Source organism: Scardinius erythrophthalmus (genome assembly GCF_964197995.2).
Source record: "Scardinius erythrophthalmus genome assembly, chromosome: 22".
In the NCBI taxonomy this organism is placed as follows: domain Eukaryota; kingdom Metazoa; phylum Chordata; class Actinopteri; order Cypriniformes; family Leuciscidae; genus Scardinius; species Scardinius erythrophthalmus.
In genome coordinates, this window is record NC_138242.1 from 29,726,122 (window position 1) to 29,751,228 (window position 25,107).

Genomic DNA, 25,107 nt, shown 5'->3' on the forward strand with positions numbered 1-25,107 from the left:
AAAGGGATGAAAGAGGGATTGAGCCTCCGCAGGGTCTGTGCTGAGCGTTTGTTTCTCAGAGGGAGAGATGCTGAAAACACCATGACGCTGGAAGTTGCTGTCGGGTACCGAAAACAGACCAGGTACAAGAAATCACTTTATTCTTTTCTTTCATCTACTACACTAGATACTGGGTTTCTTTGTGTAGTTTGTAGTTGTTTTGTTTTGCTTGTGGTCTTCTTCTTATTTAACCAATGTACTAAACACTGGTAATGAAAATATTATTTATCATAGTATAGCAATCTTTATGGCTTGGCAACAGAAATCTGATTTTTTTTTTTTTTGGCGTATGTGATAGTTTTTTAAAATCTGAACACACAAAAAATGTAATAAATGATATTAATAATCAATTTTAAAAAAAAAGGTTTTATGAGTTTAGGTTTTAGGTCAGCGTAATTTTTATTCAGCAGGGACATTTTATTCAGCAGGATCATTAAAATGATCTTAAGTGACCATAAAACATTTATAATGTTCCAAAATATATATTTTTCAAATAAATGCTGTTATTTTGAACTTTTTATTCATCAAAGAATCCTGAAAATACATGCAACACTGTTTCCACAAAAATATGAAGCAGGACAACATTGAGTTATCAACATTGATAATATATATAAAAAATAAAAAAAAGTTTCTTAATCCTATTCACAACATGACTGGAACATGACACAAATAGTAGTGTCTCTGGCTGTCTGAATGCACTCAAATGTGGAATTCAGTGCGAGTGAGTGCAGACACACGTAATGCAGGTGTACAGTAATGACTTTGATGCATATTTTGTCTGATTAGCCTTACAATTCTCATTTTGCTGTCCTGTGTCTGTTTCTATAAAGACTGCTACTGTTGTTGGTCTCTTGCTGCCGAGCTGATGCTTATATCAGAACGATAGCGAGCAACTCGTGCATATAATTACTGACATCGTATGAACACAAATATCAGATTTCTTTACTTACAAAATGACAGTACAGACAGTCTGGATCTGAAAAATTATTTGGCAGAAAACATAGAATCGTGAAAACTAATTTCTGCAGTAAAACCCAGATGATCTTTTCAACTTTACCACCTACCATAAAGTTTTATCCAGACACGGCACAATAACAGTGGTATCGCACCCTTTCCCTAAACATTAACTATATTAAACAATAAATAAATTATGGTTGACTGTTTTTGTGCCATTCATGCCAATAAATTCGTTAAACATCATCAAGACAAGTTGGGGGTTATCCAAACTTTAAGAGGTTATTAACAATGATTTTTAAGAACATTCTCTTTCAGGAATGTAAATCGTTCTTTAGAACAATGTTAAGAAAAAGATAAACATTTTAATGAATGTTTTAATACAAAATATTCTTATCTTTATTCTTAAGTTAGAAAATAAGAAAATAAGAAAATTCATCCTAACTGCCATTTTTTTCAAGAATGTTTTGTCAACCCCTGGTTATGAAATTATATAGGCCTAATGTGCAATAATAATCCTTATCACAAAACTGTCTAAAGAACTCTATCTTTACAGTTCACACAAGCTAAAATGTTGTGATCATCCTGTCTAGCCCAGCAGTGAGCATTGCTCAATAAGCGACTGTTGTTTCGTTCATGAGGCCTCTAACAGTTCATGCTTTGTTTTGCACAGACTCTATTTGTATGTGTGCTGCACAACAGACATTATGCAACAATTTTACAGACACACACACACACACACACACACACACACACACTCCTACACCTTGAATACTCAGTGTCCACATCCACATTCTTGCATTACTTGACTGTACAAATATTTAAAACAGAAAAATGCTGCAGTAAAAAACTTGTTCATTGTTAAAGTACGTTGCCAGCAACTACAAAGCAACACACTCACAACCACTTAAAACACCACAGAAACTGCATAGCAACACTGACAACTAGAGCTGCATGATTCTGCAACCCAGCAACCGCTTATAACGACACTCACAACCACTCAGAACACCCCAGCAACCACTTACAGCAGCAACACACTCACAACCACTCAGAACACCCCAGCAACCACTTACAGCAGCAACACACTCACAACCACTCAGAACACCCCAGCAACCACTTATAGCGACACTCACAACCACTCAGAACACCCCAGCAACCACTTATAGCAGCAACACACTCACAACCACTCAGAACAACCCAGCAACCACTTATAGCGACACTCACAACCACTCAGAACAACCCAACAACCACTTATAGCGACACTCACAACCACTCAGAACACCCCAGCAACCACTTATAGCAGCAACACACTCACAACCACTCAGAACAACCCAGCAACCACTTATAGCAACACACTCACAACCACTCAGAACAACCCAGCAACCACTTATAGCAGCAACACACTCACAACCACTCAGAACACCCCAGCAACCACTTATAGCAGCAACACACTCACAACCACTCAGAACAACCCAGCAACCACTTATAGCGACACTCACAACCACTCAGAACAACCCAACAACCACTTATAGCGACACTCACAACCACTCAGAACACCCCAGCAACCACTTATAGCAACACACTCACAACCACTCAGAACAACCCAGCAACCACTTATAGCAGCAACACACTCACAACCACTCAGAACAACCCAGCAACTGCATACAGCAACACACTCACAACCACTCAGAACAACCCAACAACCACTTATAGCGACACTCACAACCACTCAGAACACCCCAGCAACCACTTATAGCAGCAACACACTCACAACCACTCAGAACAACCCAGCAACTGCATACAGCAACACACTCACAACCACTCAGAACACCCCAGCAACCGCATATAGCGACACACTCACAACCACTCAGAACAACCCAGCAACCACTTATAGCGACACTCACAACCACTCAGAACACCCCAGCAACCACTTATAGCAACACACTCACAACCACTCAGAACAACCCAGCAACCACTTATAGCGACACTCACAACCACTCAGAACACCCCAGCAACCACTTATAGCGACACTCACAACCACTCAGAACAACCCAGCAACCACTTATAGTAGCAACACACTCACAACCACTCAGAACAACCCAGCAACAACCACTTATAGCGACACTTACAACCACTCAGAACACCCCAGCAACCACTTATAGCGACACTCACAACCACTCAGAACACCCCAGCAACCACTTATAGCGACACACTCACAACCACTCAGAACAACCCAGCAACCACTTATAGCGACACTCACAACCACTCAGAACACCCCAGCAACCACTTATAGCAACACACTCACAACCACTCAGAACAACCCAGCAACCACTTATAGCGACACTCACAACCACTCAGAACACCCCAGCAACCACTTATAGCGACACTCACAACCACTCAGAACAACCCAGCAACCACTTATAGTAGCAACACACTCACAACCACTCAGAACAACCCAGCAACAACCACTTATAGCGACACTTACAACCACTCAGAACAACCCAGCAACCGCATATAGCAACACACTAGATTACGATACGTCCGCGATAATTAATGCGATATGGCTCAGCTTGTCAGTTAACTACGGCTCTGTGTTGTAAATGCCGCTCCATCTGAAAGCAGGTGATGGCGATTTACTCAAGGAACCGGCTTTACTGAAGAGATGCGCCTAACAATGTCAATATGTCATGCAATATATCGGCCAGCCCTACTCACAACAACCACTCAGAACAACCCAGCAACCGCATATACAGTAGCAACACACTCACAACCACTCAGAACAACCCAGCAACCGCTTATAGCGACACTCACAACCACTCAGAACAACCCAGCAACCGCTTATAGCGACACTCACAACCACTCAGAACAACCCAGCAACTGCATATAGTGACACACTCACAACCACTCAGAACAACCCAGCAACCGCTTATAGCGACACTTACAACCACTCAGAACACCCCAGCAACCACTTATAGCGACACTCACAACCACTCAGAACACCCCAGCAACCACTTATAGCGACACACTCACAACCACTCAGAACAACCCAGCAACCACTTATAGCGACACTCACAACCACTCAGAACACCCCAGCAACCACTTATAGCAACACACTCACAACCACTCAGAACAACCCAGCAACCACTTATAGCGACACTCACAACCACTCAGAACACCCCAGCAACCACTTATAGCGACACTCACAACCACTCAGAACAACCCAGCAACCACTTATAGTAGCAACACACTCACAACCACTCAGAACAACCCAGCAACAACCACTTATAGCGACACTTACAACCACTCAGAACAACCCAGCAACCGCATATAGCAACACACTAGATTACGATACGTCCGCGATAATTAATGCGATATGGCTCAGCTTGTCAGTTAACTACGGCTCTGTGTTGTAAATGCCGCTCCATCTGAAAGCAGGTGATGGCGATTTACTCAAGGAACCGGCTTTACTGAAGAGATGCGCCTAACAATGTCAATATGTCATGCAATATATCGGCCAGCCCTACTCACAACAACCACTCAGAACAACCCAGCAACCGCATATACAGTAGCAACACACTCACAACCACTCAGAACAACCCAGCAACCGCTTATAGCGACACTCACAACCACTCAGAACAACCCAGCAACCGCTTATAGCGACACTCACAACCACTCAGAACAACCCAGCAACTGCATATAGTGACACACTCACAACCACTCAGAACAACCCAGCAACCACTTATAGTGACACACTCACAACCACTCAGAACAACCCAGCAACTGTTATATTGACTGTTGCTGCCAGAGTTCATGCAGATCAGCTGCACTGAGCAGCAACAACTGTGATCATTCATTCTTCTAATTCTACTCTCTCTCTTTCACGTACTCTGTGAACCCGTCCAGTGGTCAGTCAGGGCAAAACAGCTGTTATGTGTCACTCTAAGTTAAGGGTCAGCAGCACCCAGAATAGCATGAAGACAGACACGTGCAAGACTTCTTGAGCTGTTCTATAAAGTTTGTAAGGATATCGGTCATATCTGGAGCACTTTACTAGCTGAGATCCTTGAGCTGGGTTAGTACTTCATCTGTGCAGTTGAAACTTGTGCATGTAGTGAGCTTCTGAACTAACACCACATGTTGTGACTTACTTGTGATTACTTTGTTCTTTGAATGAGAATGTACTTTTCTATTATTGGTGTTTGCCAAGTCAGACAACATTACTATTTCTTATACTTATGGTTAGGGTCTTGTTGAAGTCACTAACCCTAAGCACTAACAGTATGTGCGTTGTCCTGCAGCGTTTGTGCGTCATATATGAATAATTCCTCAAGTTGTGTGTCTTGTTGAGGAAAGCTGTGTGTGGCTTACAATTTCACTTGCAAGAAAGATTAATCAGAGACTTAGGGGTAGAGTCTTTTGAATTACCATACCAACACAAAAAACACTCCAGCAACTGGATAGCAACACACTAACAAATTACAACCACTCAAAACACCCATAGCAACTGCTTAGCAACACACTAACAACCACTCAGAACACCCCTAGCAACTGCTTAGCAACACACTAACAACCACTCACAACACCCCAGCAACTGCATAGCAACACACTAACAACCACTCAGAACACCCATAGCAACTGCATAGCAACACACTTGCAATCACTCACAACACCCCAGCAACTGCATAGCAACACACTAACAACGACTCAGAACACCCATAGCAACTGCTTAGCAACACACTTGCAATCACTCAAAACAACTATAGCAACTGCTTAGCAACACATTAACAAGTTACAACCACTCAAAAGACCCATAGAAACTGCTTAACAACACACTAACAACCACTCACAACACCCCAGCAACTGCATAGCAACACACTAACAACCACTAAGAACACCCCTAGCAACTGCTTAGCAACACACTAGCAATCACTCAAAACAACTATAGCAACTGCTTAGAAACACATTAACATCCACTCAAAACATCCCAGCAACCACATTGAAAAATCACTCAAAACCTCCCACAACACCTCTGCAACTGCATAGCAACACTCATAATCACGTAGAACATTCTAGTGACCACACTGCAAAACTCAGAACAACCCAGCAACTGCATATCAAACCCACTTAAAACATTAGGAAGACCCTAGCATTGAATACTGCACAGCACCACTCAAATTTTTCTTCAAATGTAAAAATCTAGTTTGCATCAGTACAATAGTTCAGTTATTCTGATAAATGAGTAAAGAATGTCAGTGGGCATAAAGGAATGACATGAAGAAGAAAAAAATGGACTGGACTTTCACAACACTATACAGTGATTACAGCAGTAGTTTTCAGAGTTACTAGAGAGGACAGATGGATGAGGTCTATGTACACAATAACAGCAAGAGAATGAATGAGTGCAAGATTGTGATAAGATGTTTCACAAAACCTATTGAGCAACTGGCTCATTGTGGCCAGATATTAACTCAGCAACTATTAGTGTGATAAAACAAGGCGAATGATCAACAGAAGCTGAATCTCTGAACAATTAACCATGTTTCACACCACACTACACACCAGTCATGCTTTAAAGCAACACCATGTAAGTTTTGCTCTCGGGGCCCCTCTACAGTTGGGAAACAGTATCGTCTTCTACTACTGTCGTAAAATCTGTCATGGTTACACCAGGGGATACACGTGCATTTGTTGACAAGCCGATACCCCCGAACTCTGCATGAGGAGTTCTCACGTCTTGGGCAGACTGCCTGCGTTGCGTGTGAAATGTCTTAATCCCAGGTACAGTGGCCAGTGTTTCCCCTATACATTTTTCCAGCAGCGGTGCTGTTACGTGCCGGAGGTTGTTACCAAGCCGCTCGCGGGGGGTCCGGGGGCATGCACCCCCGGAAGATTTTTTTTTTAATAACCCCTTAAACCATGACTTCTGGCAAGTTTTGTGGATAGAAATGGACATTTTGAGACATACATTTTGAGGCTCAAATGTAAGAAAGGGGCACTATGTAAAAAAAAAAAAAATATATATATATATATATATATATATATATATTACGGCTGGGAATCGATTAAAAAAATAACTAATTAATCGCACAATTTGCTGTGATTAATCGCAATTAATTGCATTTCCTCCAAACTTGTAATCATCAATATTTAAATGTAGAATCACTAATTAAATCAAACACACAAAAAAGGGGGAAAAAAGAAAAATGTCCACACAAATTGGACAGAAAATAGCCCTATATTAAAATATAAAACATCAATATATTATTCTTCATTCAGTTCTATACACGGGTTTCTTGTATACAAACAATACCGGATGCGCGCGCATCCAGGAGGCAGAAAACCGCTAGCTGTTATGCCGAGTTCTGTAAAAGAACATTGTAATTAACGTAGATTTCGCATTGTTTGTAATTTCTTGTTCACTCAATAATAAACTGCAATTTCAGAGTTGGATCTGTTTGTTTGTGTTTCATATTAATATAACATTATGTAAAACGTCCAACTGTTTACGAATCAAAATCCGGACATACTGTGATGTATGTATGAATTATCATGTTAGACTAAGTTAGTAATGTAATTAGGGTGACCACCATCAAACAAACCAAATGTGGGACGATTATAAGTTTGTGTGGGACAATGTGGGACACCAACACCAAAACATAACCTGAAACTGTTATATAATGTTTATCTAGTTTACTAAAAACATTTGTATTCTGCCTTTCAGCTGATAAAAATTCTTTGTTCTTTAGTTCCTTTCCTTCCAGAAAACACCATTACATCACTATGTAACATAACATGTCTTTATTTTACATGTCATTTAAATTCAACATCACTAAGTCCAAAGGCAGCAGGCATCATGCGCATATATATATATATATATATATATATTTTTTTTTTTAAACAGTTCTGACCAACTCCAACTAAAACCCAACAAAATAAACAATGAACAAAATATAAAACATGAAATTAGATCATTGACAGTCTTATATATTAAGAATATATTAATTTTTTTAGAAAGGATGTGAATTAAAACAACCACAGTAGGCAACAAGTTGATAAATTCTGTTAAATTTAAATTTACCAAATTATCAGGAAACACATGGAACGAATACACCGCTCCACATTTTGATTGACAGCCGTCACAACCTACTAGTGACCGTGTTTACTCCTTTCCTTTTAACCATTGGATAGGATTTAAAAAACGGCTGTTGTATTTATACTTCTGACGAAGCGCTGTTAAATATAGGTGAAAAACTACGCCGCAAAAAGAATAAATAAAACTTACTCTCAGCAATGGTGAGATCTTGCCGGATCCCTACGCAATACATGACGATCTTTGGATTGTGGATGACAAGAAGTGGCCAGCAATTGTATGGCCTTATATATAGCCATAATTATCTTATTCAAGCAAGTGTGTGTATACAAGAGAAATTATTAAAGCGTACAAATCCCTTGATGCCTACAACTACGTGCTATGTGGTCATGTGCAGCTCGTCAAATTATGAATAGAAAGAATATAACATACAACTTCCTCCTTCTGTCCCACTCTTCCATTTGCCTAGATTTGGAACTACTTGCAACATGTATAATTTAAATGAGCAGATAAAACACAACAGATAGGCCTGCATGTAAATAAATTACGCAACAACTCCTTGGTATTTTGACTTAGAGACAACACCACCACTACTGTATGCTACTAGCCTAAACCCTTTACTCCAGTACGAAGACCGCGGGTCTTTCTGCCTCCTGGATGCGTGCGCAAGCAGTGATGACGTCGCCGAGAAATCTCTGTATGCAACATACTAAGATTTAACAGATTTATTTTTGACTAATTATCAAAATAAAGTATAGTCATACAAAGCTATTATTACCAGAGTATGTGATCAGAGAAGGTAATTTTACCATGCATGGCTAACTTATACCAGCTCAGCAAACAGAAGTCTACTACTGAGAAATTTCACGTTATTTGAGCGGACTTTGCTTTTCCAGTGCGTGATCGGTACATGATTGGAGCGTTTGGGCCGTTAACGACAGAGCAGAACGCGCATCGCAAACATGGAGTGGAACATTGAGCAGAGAGCGCAGTGCGCCGACACACACTCACACACACACACGGAACCGAGAGCGCGGCGCAAACACGGAGCGGAAAAGACTCGCACGTGAAGTTACTAAAACAAGCTGCGCGAGAATGAAACCTTATCGCCGAACACGGACGGGATATTTTCCATAGACAGTAAAAAAAATGGACACAGCGACCCCATAGACTTCAACGGAGAAAAGTTCGTACCGCTTTCTCCTTTGCACAAGCGCTTGCTCGCTCTCCCGTGGCGTCTGTCGTTGCTATGCCAACCATGAACAGAGGCGCGCCTGAAAACCTTTTGATCTGTCCATGCTGAAAACGTGCGCGCCGCGTTGCTTCTATTATGAGCGCACTTGCCGCGCGCCCACATTTGAAATATTTGCATGTGAACGTGAATGTGAACGGCCCCTTTTATGGCAACTTGTGTAAGTGAATGTCGTGATATTATTGTTCATGTGAAGATTTTGCAGCGGCGCTGAAAATCCAGCGGCGGCGCTGCGCCGCTGCTTAATACATTGTAGGGGAAACACTGGTGGCATATATGAAAATAATTTCATGGGTTTTATTTTTTCATCGAAAACTAGCATGTTAGCGTTTACTAGCTACCAGATGAGTGAGGTATGCCGTAAAACCCGAACCTCCGTAGTGCCAGTACAAGCGATACAGACCCCGTCAGGCTATGGCAGACATGTCATTCAACCTATTTTAAGTCGATGTACCATCACAAGGGTCTTGGAAATATATTATGAAGGTTGAAAAACTACATGGTGTTGCTTTAACTTGAGCCACAGTTGCTACATCCGCCATTTTGTCATTATCATGTGACCTACCAGCCAGGGGCGATTCCAGGATTTTATAAATGGGGGGGCACAGGGGGGACAAATAACCAGTGAGGGGGGGCCCATGGGAAATCAGAAAATTCAACTGGAAATAAATACTTGTTTAGAAAATATTAAGCACGAATTCAAAAATCTTTGCAATGCCCAGTGCTCTAATATAGATGGTATTAAATGTGGCACTGCATTTATTGGACCACACAGTTTTGTTCTAATAAATAATAATAAAAAGACTCTGTAGTAGGGAGGTTAAGCCCAAAAAATAGGCCTTTGACTTCAAGTCATGATGCAAAGGTCGTCTTTGGTATGGAAGTACCTTAGGGTCATACAAATAAATTTATCCTAAGACACAAGTGAGATCACACTTTGTATCAGAAATAAACAGGTTTTTTCAAAAATGGCCGCCAATGCGCCGAAAATACTCTAGAGCCCATATCTTTGCTTTTGTTATCACTATAATGACAAATTTGGTGTCAAAGTGTACATTTTTGGGGTCAAGGAATCCAATAAAATTGGTTTCAAGTTTAAAACAACTAAAATTTTCCCCATACCATGACAATTGGGGGTAAATATGCACATTTCACATAAAAATTGTGTCATCAGAGTGACTTTACTTATCTTTTCCTTCAAAAACTTTAATTTTGTATTTAAGCAGTGCAGCTACTTCTGTACATTACATTTGTCCTAAGTAGCATGAGATTTCGACCAGTCAGTTGTAGCCTATAGCAAATCAGTTCCTGCAACAACACATCCCATCTGCACCAGGAGCTGTGACAGCTGTTGAAGGTCAGAGGTGACAGGTTAACACTTTGAGGTTCGTATGACTTCCTCATTAAATAGAAAAATGCTTTTAATGTTAGATAACTAGTAACTAGCTAGCTAGTAACTAGTTAGCTTCATTATAACTAGGTCGCTAGTAACTAGTTAGCTTCATCATAACTAGCTAGTGACTAGTTAGTGTCATTTTTATTGAAGCAAGCACATAGCCTACATGTTGCTAGCTAGTTAGCTAGCTTCATTATTTGATATTTTTTACTTTTGCGAATGCTTGTTAATGCTCATATTATCTCTCTTATGATGTTAAAGCAACTTAATTTCTTTTTTCAGATTAGCCATAATGGAATGCCGTGACTGGAGTTTATGCTTCCTATGTCAGTCCGCCCTAAAGATTGAAAAAAGATCCCTCTTAAACCGAGGACCGTGACGTCGCACGGTATGGCGCAGCCGGGGCCCCACCCTGGAGCCAGGCCCGGGGTTGGGGCTCGTATGCGAGCGCCTGGTGGCCGGGCCTCCCCCCACGGGGTCCGGCCGGGCTCAACCCGAAGGAGTGACGTGGGGCCGCCTTCCCATGGGCTCACCACCTGCAGGAGGGACCGTAAGGGGGTCAGTGCTGAGAGGATCGGGCGGCAGTCGAAGGCGGGGGCCTCGACAACCCGATCCCTGGACATGGAAGCTAGCTCTAGGGACGTGAAACGTCACCTCACTGGCGGGGAAGGAGCCTGAGATTGTGCGTGAGGTTGAGAGGTTCCGACTAGAGATAGTCGGGATCACCTCTACGCACGGCTTGGGCTCTGGAACCACACTCCTCGAGAGAGGATGGACTCTTCACCACTCTGGAGTTGCCCATGGTGAGAGGTGGCGGGCTGGTGTAGGTTTGCTTATAGACCCCCAGCTCAGCCGCCATGTGTTGGAGTTCACCCCGGTGAACGAGAGGGTCGTTTCCCTGCGCCTTCGGGTCGGGGATAGGTCTCTCACTGTCGTGTGTGCCTACGGGCCAAACGGCAGTGCAGAGTACCCGGCCTTCTTTGGGTCTCTGGGAGGGGTGCTGGAAAGTGCTCCAACTGGGGACTCCGTCGTTCTACTGGGGGACTTCAATGCCCACGTGGGCAGTGGCAGTGACACCTGGAGTGGCGTGATTGGGAGGAACGGCCCCCCTGATCTGAACCCGAGCGGTGTTTAGTTATTGGACTTCTGTGCTAGTTACAGTTTGTCCATAACGAACACCATGTTCAAGCATAAGGGTGTCCATCAGTGCATGTGGCACCAGGACACCCTAGGCCGTAGGTCGATGATCGACTTTGTGGTCATTTCATCTGACCTGCGGCCGTATGTTTTGGACACTCCAAGAGAGGGTAAAGAGAGGGGTGGAGCTGTCAACTGATCACCACCTGGTGGTGAGTTGGATCCGATGGCGGGGGAGGAAGCTGGACAGACTCGACAGACCCAAGCGTACTGTCTGCTGGGAACGTTTGACCGAGTCTCCTGTCAGAGAGATCTTCAACTCCCACCTCCGGTGGAGCTTCGACCGGATCCCGAGGGAGGCTGGAGATATTGAGTCCGAGTGGACCATGTTCTCCACCTCCATTGTCGAAGCGGCCGCTCGGAGCTATGGCCGTAAGGTCTCAGGTGCCTGTCGAGGAGGCAATCCCCGAACCCGGTGGTGGACACCGGAAGTAAGGGATGCCGTCAAGCTGAAGAAGGAGTCCTATCGGGCATGAAAAGCATGAAGAGTCTGTGAGTCCAGTAAAAACATGGCGCATGAGTGACAAGTCCACCACACTCGCTTTACCCAGACCCTCAACATCATCATGTGAACCATTTGATAAACTGTGTCTCTTCTGTGGTGAAGTGGGCAAAAAAAAGGAACTGAGGAGGGCTGCCACCCTTGGCTTGGATAGAAAAGTGAAAGAATGTGCTCAGGTGGTGGGTGACAGGCATCTATTGGCTGAACTAGCTGCTGGTGACATGGTTGCTATTAATGCTGTTTATCATCGTCCATGCCTGACTAGGCTCTATAGAAAAGCAGAAACTGTTGGATGTGACTCAACTGAAAGTAATGCAACTCAGGTCATCAGAGCACATGTCCTCAATGAGTTGCTCGAATACATCATGGACTATCGTTGCTCAGGGGAATCACTGGCAATGTCTGACTTGACAGCCCTCTATGACGAGCGCATTGCTGATCTTGGATTTCCAAACATCAAATGCAACACCACACGCCTTCGGAAGGATATTGAACGCCTGATTCCTGACATCAGATCAGTACAAATAAATCGTGTCTGGTCCATTGTATTTGATGATGACCTGAGCAAAGCTGTTGCTAACATGAAAAACAACACTTCTACCGATGTCTCCATCATCTTCAAAGCAGCCAAAATCCTTCGGCAAGAGTATCTCCCCATGAAGCATGCTTTTACAGGTGCCTTCTCAACTTCCTGTGAAGCTGATTCTATCCCTCCCATGCTGAGATCGTTCTTACACATGCTTCTTGATGGATCAGGTATTGATCAGCCACCTCCTGGACCTGAGAAGTTCCAGGCTGCAACATCCATTGGGCAGCAAATAATTTTCAACTCTGTAAGATGCAGATCCAAGAAACATGGCAGTGTTCCTCGTCACATAAGAGAGAGGGAAACACCAGCTTCGCTATATCTGGCAATGAAACTACACCAGCAAAGTGGTAGTAGATATCTGGTGGAGGCCATGCATAAAAGAGGAATGTGTGTCATATGACCACTTGAAAACATTTAGCATAGATATAGCGAATTCAGTGATCAGTCACTAGGAGCAGATTGGTGTCGTGGTCCCACCTCAGGCAGTCCACTGAATAAAACGGCCGATTTTGTCAAATAGGGTGTCAAATTTCGTTCAACCTACCCTCCATTAGATGGCAGACATGTCATACTTCATCCGCGACTCAAAAAAACGTCATGCTTCTATACAAAATCTTCGAGCTAGAGTGCATTGAATCAGTGCGAACAAAAGCGGAGCTAGTGTGCGAGTGAGCCATTTTATCAGAGCAATATTGTCAACGTCAGCGAGTATTTGCATTATATTATTATTATTATTATTATTATTATTATTATATCTAATGGCATCAATAAAGCTTACCCGCAATGAAGTGTTGGGTCTTCTATTCGTGGACCCTGATGAAGGGGAATATCTGCCTGATTCTGAAAGTGAAAGTATAGCCCTACACCAAGCACAAACGGTGAATCCTTTGCCCAATTTAGATGGTCCTTTACCCAATGTCAGTGGTGGGAACAATGTTTCTCGGGGTCGGAGTGTTCATCGCGAAGTTAGCAGGCGTGTTAGTGTTGTGGGGAACGAGGCGGGAGATTTTTACCGTGTGTGCCTCTCCACAATCGTGGCGACAGTATTGTGGTGGAGACTTTGTTTGTCTAATGCCACTGGGTATGTTAGACGAGGTCGAAGTATTCATAGGACAGTTAGGGGGCAAGGTGGAGGCAGGGTGGGGAGTCGCAATGACAATGACAGTAGTCCGAGCTGTGCACACTCGGCGCGTGCGCGAGGCAGATCTGGCCGTGCTGCTCCCAGCAGGAGCAGAGACGGTGTGACACTGGGCAGAGGGGCTATTATGCATAGTCTATCGCAAGCTGATGGGAATGCCGGCTTTTGAGTACTTGGCCAATGAGGATGATTTACTATAAGTAGTAAATAGAAAATCTCTACAGCAAAAGGCCAACCGCTACTTGCATTCGGTTTGTTTCTACCATTTATTAGTAATGATTTACACAGTTTGTTTACTACTTACTATTTACCTGAGCATTCAGTATTGTGCAATATAGCATACAGAAGGTGAGGGACATTTTGGGGGGAAAGAAGTGCTGCATTTGATCATTTTATCATTTAAACGTGACTTTTCATGAGAATTCTATAATCCAAGATGGCCGCCACCATAATGACGTCATAATATGCAAATTAGATGGGGAAATGTAATCCCTACATAAACTTTGGGTCTTCCTTAATATTTCTCTAATTTACAGAAAGTCTCTATCTTTTATCACTTTTAAGATATAGCCTTTTGAAATTAAGATGTCAAAATCGAACATTTTAGGAAAAAACCTCCCACCTCCCACGAAACACTGTGTGTTTGGCATGTGTTTTTTAATAAAAAATTGCATACTTCACCTCCAATTGTCATGGTAAGGACAACATTATTGTTTTTTAGTCTTGGAACCTATTTTATTGGACTCCTTGACCCCAAAAATGTACACGTTGATACCAAATTTGTCATTATAGCTATAACAGAAGCAAAGATATGGGCCTCTCAAGTATGGTCGGCGGCCATTTTTAAAAAATGTGCGTATATAAGATACAAAATGTGATCTCACGTGTGTCTTAGGATAAATTTATTTCTATGGCCCTAAGGTACTTCCATACCAAAGGGGACCTTTGCATCATGACTTGAAGTCAAAAGTCACTTAACCTCCCTACTACTGTCCTCTTTTCATTCTCAACCCCCCCGTCTGACTCGTTTGCAGGTAAAAAAAAAAAAAAAAAAAGACTCGTTTGCAGTTCAGAGTCGATTCTCTCTTTTGGGAGACAATAACTTTATTTATCGTAGACTTTCGACTTTACAACTTTGCAGAACGTTTACATTCACAAACAGCTATATAACACCCAGCATGAGAGGTAATATTCGAAAAACCATAACCAGGAACCAGGCCTATGTGACATTTAAATCCAAAATTGTGGTTTAACAGCAAACTTGGCTAACCTGAACAGCTTGACGTTTATTGATGATTCATTCGGTGTCCATCGCTGTTGTCTCTAGGATGGAGGATCAGGACAGAGTCAGTCAGGCCTCCAGCAGCGCCACAGTCTCCTTTCTGCCAATCAGAGACAAGGTGAATCACATTTTTACACAAACACAGGTAGAATTTTTCAAACCCAATGACACAGTTTGTGTGATTATATATGTGCAGTGTCACGACAAAGTGCAGACGTTTGGAAAGAGATGTCAAGCGGCAAAAAGAGACCCCAACTGCCCTGTGGTGATCAGAGGATGGCTGTACAAGAGGGTAACGTTTAGTGCACAATACTGACCATTGGTGTAAGATCTCGGAGAAATACTTAACAAATATCTTAAAACATGTTTAGGTTTTACTTTAAAGCTGCTGTCCGTAACTTTTGGCGCTCTAGCCTGTAGTGTTAATAAACAAAACTGCATGCAATGCACGCGTCTTGCGGAAGAATATTTTTGCCGGATCTACTTCTCTCTGACTATAATGATGAGTCGCGCAGCTACTGAGCTACTCCGCTGCGGTAACCAATAAAATAAAAATAATCCGAATATAAACACTTAATTTTGGTGTACCCTAGTGATTAGGGATAAGACAAAAACACGGTTTGGAAAATGGATTCATGATGCACTTGTTGTTCATTATGTAAATATTGTAAATTTTGACCACAAAAATGTTAGCTTTAAATACCAAGTTCGTTACATAAATATCTGTATTCACGTTGATTTCGTACACTATGAAAAATTTTCTAGCACCTTGAATACGTTTGAGTGTAAATGTAACATTGTTTTCATATATTTAACAAAAAAATATTGAAGCCAGTGTTGTTATTGCAAACTAAAACGTTTGGTGATAGATTTGCAGAATTTAAAATAAAGCAGAAATAAAATAAAATTTAAATAATTAGATCAAAAACTCAAATAAACAAGACACAAGTTAAAATTACCTTAACTAAGACTAAAGACTAAAGCTATATAGAAAAAAAGTAATACTAAAAAAACAAACTATTTATTTTTAAAGCAGACCTTTTTTTTTATTTTTTATTTTTTTTATTAGACATTAGACATAACAAACTTTAAAGCAGACCTTGACAGTCTGCAGGGGTCTTTGTGATGTTATTTCGTTTTTTTGTTATACCACCAACATGTTTTACTTTAAGGCCCACAGAAATATATAAAATACAGATTCAGAAATTAAAAACATGGTCATCTTAGAAGTGTAGCTGCATTTTAAATACATCAAGGTTATATTTATCAGAGATGTGTGTGTGATCATAAATATCTCTTTCTATAGGATAGCAGTGGACTGAAATTATGGAAAAGAAGATGGTTTGTCCTCTCTAATTTCTGCCTGTATTATTATAAAGGTAAAACCATGTTATTGTTTTATATATAAATTATCTAAGTACATTAATCTTCCATTTCAAAAAGACTCATTCCCTGAAATGACTTCTTCCAGACAGCCGTGAGGAGTCTGTTCTGGGCAGTATTCCTCTTCCCAGCTACAGGATTCTGTACTGCTCACCTAGAGAGTGCAGGAACCGCAAATATGCATTCAAGGTGAGAGTGAACGTCCCCTTAAACCTTACAGTACAGTACATATCTTATATTCTCACTGTAAACATGTGCTTTTAGGTGGTTCATCAGGGGATGCGGCCGTACATCATGAGCGCTGAGACTCAGGAGGACATGTTGGGCTGGGTCAGGGCTCTCAGCCAATCAGCAAGCATGGAGGCTGATGACATGATCAACAGGTGAACCTCAAACTTCTTTTCCATTTCAGTCCATTTTTATGGATTCTATAATACACCGTACTGTTTTTCTTCTTTAGACGCTGTGCCAGTTTCCAGGACTTCACTCAGATGGGAGATAATGCGGAAACAATGGAGCTCCAGCACATGACCCAGTTTCCAGAAAGAAATGGCCAGACCGCAACAAAACTGACCAGGGTGCAGACAGAACCGAGTCTACTGGAACACGAGATGACGGGAATTAAAATGAAGACACCAGAACTGAGAGGAAGACATGGTAGCAGACCAAGGTAAATGATCTGAGATGCTTCTCCTTCAGTAAATTGTCTTTAACTTGCTATAAAAGGACCATAACTTACATTTTCTAGCATTTTTTTAAGTTAGTTAAGGTCCATCAAGGTTTCTTGTGACATAACAAGTTGTAATTTTGACTTGTTCTACCTCTTTCTGAATTAAACAGGCTGTTTTTGCTAATGTATTCATAATAAATCATGTACATAGGTCAGTGTTTCTCAACTGGTGGGTTGCAACCTAAAAATATGAGTCTGGTCTGATGGGCCGTGAACTGAAGAGGAAAACAATGCAAAAAACAATTCATAAAACGCAACCAGGCTTATTGCATATTATTGGGTCTATGCACTTCATGGTAATTCATTTTAATTACTTTTTTTTTTTTTTTGGTTGTTGGGACACCACTTGATATCCAATGTAAAATCTAGGCCATTAAGCAAAACCAGCTGAGAACCACTAATCTAAATCTGTAAAGATGTGGGATGAGTGAACATGCTTTAATATCTTCCATTTGCTCAGTCCCATCCTTCAATAACAGCCTCTATGCAATCCAAGCAATACATTGTGACAGATTTTCAAAACAATTCATCCACTTAAATCGTTAAGATCAGCTCTCTGTTTCTCTCTATCAGCACGGCTGAAGCGAATGAGCAATCTCCAAGTTTGGTAAATGCAGATGAGGAACATCTTTCCTTCCACCACCCGAAAGCAGCCTTCAAGCAGCCTCCATTTCCCAGAGATCAGTATGGGTCGCCGTGTCACGGTGGCATGGGCAGAGCGGACGTTTGGCCCTTTGATAACTGCTCGAGCGCCCCCCTGTCACCATACATCTACACAGAGAGAGGACATGTGCCCGATCAGGTGAAAATAAATAATATACACTAATGTGCCAATACGGTCATATTCAAAATCCACGCTTTCTTTAACTGTCTGTCTGGGTTTCAGCCTTTTCAGCCCGAGTTTCCATGTTCTGTGTGCTACTCTTCCAACTACCACACGGCTGAACACATGGCAATGTGCAAGGTAAGACAAATCTGTGATCTGTGATGTTACGAACATTTCAAAGTGAATTTTCCTTGCTATACAGCACATGCAGTACAGATCGGTTCTTTTCAACAATTCAATTAATACATTAAATTTCAATGAACCAGCTCAAAATAACAATTCTTTAACATTATCACATGGTCTCTGTGTGGCATATTACATGCTCTAAAATATTATATTAATGTAATAATGAAATTGAGATATTTAAAAAATAAAATTAAAAGATTTATGCTGTTTGACTATTTAAGTCAATTGCTATTCAGATTTCACATCTATAAAAATGTATGAAGCTTGCAAAATAAATAAATAATACATGGTCATCTACTTTTGAATGGCTGTCACTAGAGAGAAAAATATAATATTGCATATTAATGATATAATTATGACTAATCAGATATAATTTTGATCCAGGCAGGTAAACCAGACATCCTCATGGAGAGAGAAATTCAGCCAATCAGAGATCTGGAAACCGATACAGATGTGAGTGCACTGTAGTGTGTGAACGTGTGAGAGTGAGAGAGATTTTGATATTTTAATATTTTAGAAAGAAAAATATAAGCATAATTATAAAATGACGTAATAATGTAATTGAAAAAAAATCTAAAATTTAAGTAGTTTTTGTTGAGTTGTTACTGAATTCGAATTCAACAAAATGCTACAGTAAGCATAATCATGACAGATCATTGTTTGCATTATACATGTTTTTTTATGTAGCTAGTGTTCTGAAATGCTCCCTTGGTGGCAATTGTTTTGTTGTTGTAATTATTGACTTGAAAACTGCTATTGTATCCGTATACAGTTGACTCGAATACTACTGCAATCAGATCACTGTTGTGTTTCCAACATCAAACATTCCAAAGAGTTTCAAATATTAAGAAAATATTCAAGAACTTCTTAAGAAATGCTCTCAGGAAGATTCTTACAAACCTCTTAACTGTGGATCTGACCCGTTGAGCTTCTGTCAGCCATTGTCGTCCTCCTCCTGTCCTTCAGGTGGTTCTCACTCGTCTGTGTGGATGTGATAAACTGCTGCAGTCCGTCTCTATGCAGCTGGCTCAGTTACAGGCAGATAAGGTCTATCACACAAACAGATAACACACACTCAAATAATGCATGCATAAAAACACGACACAAATATTCCTGCCTGCTCTGTCCCTTTCTTTAGAAAAGCATTGAGCATGCTCTAGAAATCAAATGGTTGGTGAGGGAAGACGGACTACCTGGAGAGCAGGAAGTATCCCAGAAGGCTTTGCTTCAGGAGGAGCTGGTTACACTCAGAGCCAGAATATGTGATTTGTCATCGGTACAGTTTTGATTGTGTGTGTGTGTGTGTGTGTGCTATGCGTGCACAAATACTCGCGGGTGATTTAATTAAATGTGTGCGCTGCATGTTTCAGAGTGAAGGGCGGCACTGTGATCTTACAGCGTCTCGGTTCACAGTAAACAAACTCCATCTGCATCTTCTCTGAGTTTGAGTAGATTAAATGTGCATTTGTGAATGCAAAATCCTCACATACTTGTAATGAGAAGCACTTATCAACAAAAGAGTAGCTTTAAGAGCTCCCTGCGGTTTTCAGTAGAAATAGGTCAATGCTTTAACGTTTTAAAATCAAAAAATTAAGACCGCCATTAAATATTAGTATTGCAATTTTACAATTGTAATGTATTATATAATATATAAAATTATATTTATTATATATATAAAATTACATATATACATATATACACTTTAAATCCCAATTGCAATTTTTAGCAAAAAAAAAAAACAATTAGATTTTTCCGCAAATTGTGCAGCCTTTGTGTGTGCAACTGAAAAGCCAGTATAAAAAAGATCAACTAATTCATCTGTTTTCTTGCTGTGTTTCTCACATTAGTAGATACGATTAATGCATTAATAATCGAGCGACACCTCTCTTCATCAGGAGATGGACAGTTTGTGGAGTGATTATGAACGGATGGAGAGCGAGCTGTCGGTTTTCCATTCTCATCTTCAACACATCCTCCACTTCGGGATGCCGCAGGTAATGCCACGTTTGAGAAGATCACTTGATGCTCTGCTCCTATAAATGTTTTGTTGGCTGTCACCATCAGCATACAGAAACACTTATACTGTAACAGTTTAACAATGTTTAAAGATATTGTAAGCGACTTTAGACTGCTAAATGACTACTTACAGATTTCTAAATGTTTAAAAACAAAAGTTTAAATCCAAATAACCCCAGGAGCAGATTCAGGCGCAGAGGCAGCTCTGGATGATGGAGGATATCTTGTGTGGTTTGAGGGTGAACAAGAACCGCTTTATGGCCTTGCTGGGTCTACAGATGCAGGGGGGTGAGTAAATGTGTCGGTCTGTCAATGTTCATTCATTTAAGCACGTTTATGTAAATCGTTTTCTCTTTCTATCCTTCAGTTCCTCAGCCAAAACCCGTTCCCTATTTTGAGGGCGAGTTAGGAGGCCTCAACATGGTAATGAGACTTTTAGCCATTTTACATTAATGCTCTGAGCATAAATGTACATAAGCTCATATTTAAAAAAATACAGCAGAAAACTAAGAACATTTTTATTAACAGCAGGAGAAGAACATTTAAGTCAGATTTTTTAAAACTGGCATCAAAAACCCCAATATGGCCACAAGAGGGAGCTTGGGATCCATTAAAAAAAATCGGAGCAAAATACTTAAAATGAATGTCAACTTTAGAAAATAAAGGGTCAGTATAACACTCTCAGTGCTGGGTTGTGTCAGGAAGTGTGTGTGAGAAGCGATTGAGAAGTAATGTGCTAAAGTGCTATACAAATACATTTGCACTGTACTGCATTGAAAATGTTTCTGTATAGGTTTTTACATCTAAATTATTCTAATAGTGGATAAAAATCATCGCAAATAGTTTCTAAATAATATTTTACTCATTTGAATTCATGCAAATGATGATGTAAAAATATCTAATTTTGAAAAAAAATTTCTTCAAACCACACATTATAAACTTTATACTGATACATACACACAAAGAAAGGGTCTCTCACGGATCATCATATTTAGGGGTTCTTGGCATTAAAAAGTTTGATTTAAAAGATGTGTAGTTTGTTAGACATGATATTTTTCTCTTTTTCTCATGTAATAGGAGTGTGTGACTGAAGCAGAGCAGCAGGACTACATGAAGATTCACCAGAGCTATAAGAGTTGGACCCAAGAGAGCCCTGCCAATGACAGCAGGCCGAGCGCCGAACACGACGTCCCACACGAACCGCTGCGTCTGACCCGAGTCGTGACGTCTACCCTTCCGTCGTCGCTAATCGCAGAGCGCATTTTTGTAGACGACCCCCATCCTGAGCAGATCCCCCTGCAGTCAGGACTGAGGAACAGCCAGAGGAAACCCAGAAGAACGATGCATGAGACGGCCGACAACAGACGCTTACACTGGGCCGACGGACCGCAAGAGAAACCGCCTCAAAATCCCAGAGAGAAGGCACTGGCTGACAGAAAGGTCTGGACACACCATCAGACGGAGGTGAAATTTTCTATTTCATTTCATATTTAAATACTGTTCACTTTTCCTGCTGCGTAGAGATACATGTACCTCCCTTATGATATCAAATGAATGGTTCAGACATTCATAATCTTATTTTCAAGGCATTTATGAAAGTCATTTTTAATCATGATAATGTTTTTCTTCGTAAGTAATATTATACACTACTGTTCAAAAGTTTAGAATTTAACACTTTTATTTAGCATACACACATTAAACTGATCAAAAGTCACAGTAAAGACTTTTATAATGTTACAAAATGTTTCCATTTCAAATAAATGCTGTTCTTTTGAACTTTATATTCATCAAATAATCCTAAATAACGTTTTATGATTTCCAAAAATAAGCAGCAGAACTATTTTCAACACTGATAATAATAAAAAAATGTTTCTTGAGCAGCAAATCATCATATTGGTATGATTTCTGAAGGATCATGTGACACTGAAGACTGGAGTAACGATGCTGAAAATTCAGCTTTGATCACAGGAATAAATTACACTTTAAAATGTTACAATAATTCTGCACTATACCATACAACATCCAAAAGTTGTTAAACTGTTGCTGGATTGGTCTCCATGTTGAAAGAGCATTGACATTGTTAGGGTCAAGTGGTTGAAATAACCCACAGCCTGCTGGGAAACTAATGACTGAGTGCAATCATAATACATGTGGATGATTATATGCATGTGTGCATGAATGCATGTTCCAGCTCGAGCCTGAAGCCTTGTGCCTTACAAACTCTGAGTCTGACTGCGACGCTGCCATGAGCTCTCAGAAACACCACACTAAACTCAGACGAACGGATAGAAGAGACAGAAGCATGAGGTACGGATGTTTACACCATCTACACCCGTGAACAATTCTGTCAGTTACAGTATGAAAAAAAAAAAAATATATATATATATAGACAGTATTTAAAGATATATTTGCATGGATACAAATACATGCTTTGCTTCCACTATGCATGGTTTCAAAATTGCACTTAATCTTTAATTTCTCTGAGCACTGTATGTTGTGCATGTATTAGGTTGCACATGTCTTTAAATCTCTATCTTTACAACATGTTTAATTCGGTCTGAGTTTTGTTTTAAATTAGCCGAACAGCTTTTCTATTCTACTGCTGTCTTTCACTCATAAACATTCAGTCTCATCCATGTTGACACTATATTCTTCTGAAAAATATTTCTCCATCACTCTCTCTTTTTCTTTTACTTTTAGTGCAGGCAGAGAGCACTTCATAGACGACATTCATCCCTTGAAACTTATTACAGCCAGTGAAAAAGACACAGATGTCCAGAAATACACACCAGGTTACATGAAGCATTTGTTTTGCATTCACTCTACATGCATGCTCATATGCATTGTGTGGTATAAACTATTTTGATAGAATTTAAGAAGCATTAGTGTTAATTAAACCACAAAACTCTAAATAATACACATGCATATTAGCCTCATGCAGTAGCACAATCAAAATTTGTAAATGATAAAAGAATTTCATTTTAATGCATGTTTCTCTTCTTTTCCAGATTCTGCTGTTGCACACTTGAGCAACGGCTACAGCAGTGATAGACGCAAATATAAAAGCTACAACAGCGAGTCGGCCAACCCAATAATGCCACAATGTGATGACGCAAATGTGCACAGTAAAATAAAGGACAAAACAGCACAACAATCATCTTGCAATGATATCATCGTCATAGAAAGCCACTCCATCAATCATATTTCAACTCTTACAGTGTTTAAGGGACATCAGGGAAACAATCAAACACACAAACCTCATAAAAAGAACAGAAGTTCTGACCGACAAAAGTTGTCAGTCTCTGCTAATGTGAAATCTGAGTGCTTTGTGTCAAATAACCGACGGTGCGAGTTAATCCCGGTCTATGTTCACGAAGCAAAACCTCAAGCATCCCTTTCTACAGAGGAACATCAACAACCAAACCAGGGAACCAATCAAACGCCTGATAAACCAGTGGGAGGAGACTGTGGGCGGAGCCAGAGTCCCAAAACAACATTCGAAAAGGCACATAATGGCCAAACAAATGGGAAAAGCTGCACTGACCTCAAAGAAATGCCCGATCAACCACCAGACGCTCAACCTATCACAGCATCTGACAATCAATTTACGTCCAACCCTGACCAATCCAAACCAGAGCTGTGCATTTATGAGGAAATCCAGTTTTGCTCGCCCAGATCAGGAGATGCTGATGAGAATCAGAGGGATCAACCCAGTGGAGATGAATCACAACCATCAAACCTCACCGTAAATGAGTCTGGACCGTCTCACACTGAGGTCAATGGGGAGTACAGTGCAAGAACAAGTCGAACAGGAAGTGATGTCACGTGCAAGAGAGGGAAAGAGAAGAAAGTCTACGGCTCTGTCATGAAGAGCTCAGTAATAAATCATCTCGTCCAGGACTGCAGGCCGAGGATAACCGTGGTCAGCACAAGCCTGTAGATACGAGTGTTTTAGTGAGGCTGAAGAAAGTGAGGGAAAGAGGCAATCAGACACAAAAGATTAGGAATGTCAGAAGTGGATAGATAGTGAATGATATACGATAAAAGTATTGGATGGGAAATTAAATTCCCTTTACCTTCAGAACAGCTTCAATCCTTCATGAAATATATAATCATATCATGCTGATCTGTGTGTGCCATTGCACCAAGAAAAGCGTCCTGTCTGATTAGGGATGCAGAAAACTAGATTGCACGTGAAACCCAAGAACTGTAGTTTTATTTGAGAATGGGTCACAGTGCAGATTAAACACTGAGGTCATTTATGTGTCATTTAGCAACTATGAATTTTTTCTTTTTATACATGCACATTAAATCTCCTGATTATACTGTAATACCTCTGAATGCATACAAACTCTTGAGGATTTTAACTGACCTGGAAATATTACTTACATTTCTACATGAGTATTAATCAGTTATCAACTTTGTGATTTGTGAGACCAATTATAGTCTAATATAGTAAACACAACACATCTGTGGCTTATTAATTCAGTAGCTTTCTGTGGTTTTAGCAAGTAGGACGTGTTTCTG

At 40.7% G+C, this 25,107-nt stretch overlaps 1 protein-coding gene across 4 annotated transcripts in view; it reads left to right on the forward strand.

Annotated features, from left to right (window-relative positions):
* Window positions 1–25,107, forward strand: part of plekha4 (pleckstrin homology domain containing A4) — a 25,499-nt gene continuing 392 nt past the window's right edge. The window contains exons 1-19 of one of the 4 annotated variants that reach the window (XM_081352868.1): window positions 1–122; window positions 15,485–15,557; window positions 15,636–15,731; window positions 16,746–16,818; window positions 16,911–17,011; window positions 17,087–17,205; window positions 17,283–17,492; window positions 18,126–18,354; window positions 18,439–18,516; window positions 18,949–19,017; window positions 19,531–19,611; window positions 19,703–19,840; window positions 20,460–20,558; window positions 20,760–20,868; window positions 20,948–21,003; window positions 21,658–22,044; window positions 22,772–22,887; window positions 23,281–23,372; window positions 23,589–25,107. The exon at window positions 23,589–25,107 is cut by the window's right edge and continues 392 nt beyond it. In XM_081352868.1, coding sequence (XP_081208994.1) covers window positions 7–122; window positions 15,485–15,557; window positions 15,636–15,731; window positions 16,746–16,818; window positions 16,911–17,011; window positions 17,087–17,205; window positions 17,283–17,492; window positions 18,126–18,354; window positions 18,439–18,516; window positions 18,949–19,017; window positions 19,531–19,611; window positions 19,703–19,840; window positions 20,460–20,558; window positions 20,760–20,868; window positions 20,948–21,003; window positions 21,658–22,044; window positions 22,772–22,887; window positions 23,281–23,372; window positions 23,589–24,520 — 3,174 coding nt within the window. In that variant the 5' untranslated portion in view covers window positions 1–6 and the 3' untranslated portion in view covers window positions 24,521–25,107. Of the gene's footprint in view, window positions 123–4,948; window positions 5,066–15,086; window positions 15,192–15,484; window positions 15,558–15,635; window positions 15,732–16,745; window positions 16,819–16,910; window positions 17,012–17,086; window positions 17,206–17,282; window positions 17,493–18,125; window positions 18,355–18,438; window positions 18,517–18,948; window positions 19,018–19,530; window positions 19,612–19,702; window positions 19,841–20,459; window positions 20,559–20,759; window positions 20,869–20,947; window positions 21,004–21,657; window positions 22,045–22,771; window positions 22,888–23,280; window positions 23,373–23,588 lie in introns of those variants that run through there. The other 3 variants (XM_081352869.1, XM_081352870.1, XM_081352871.1) reach the window with 3 other exon arrangements.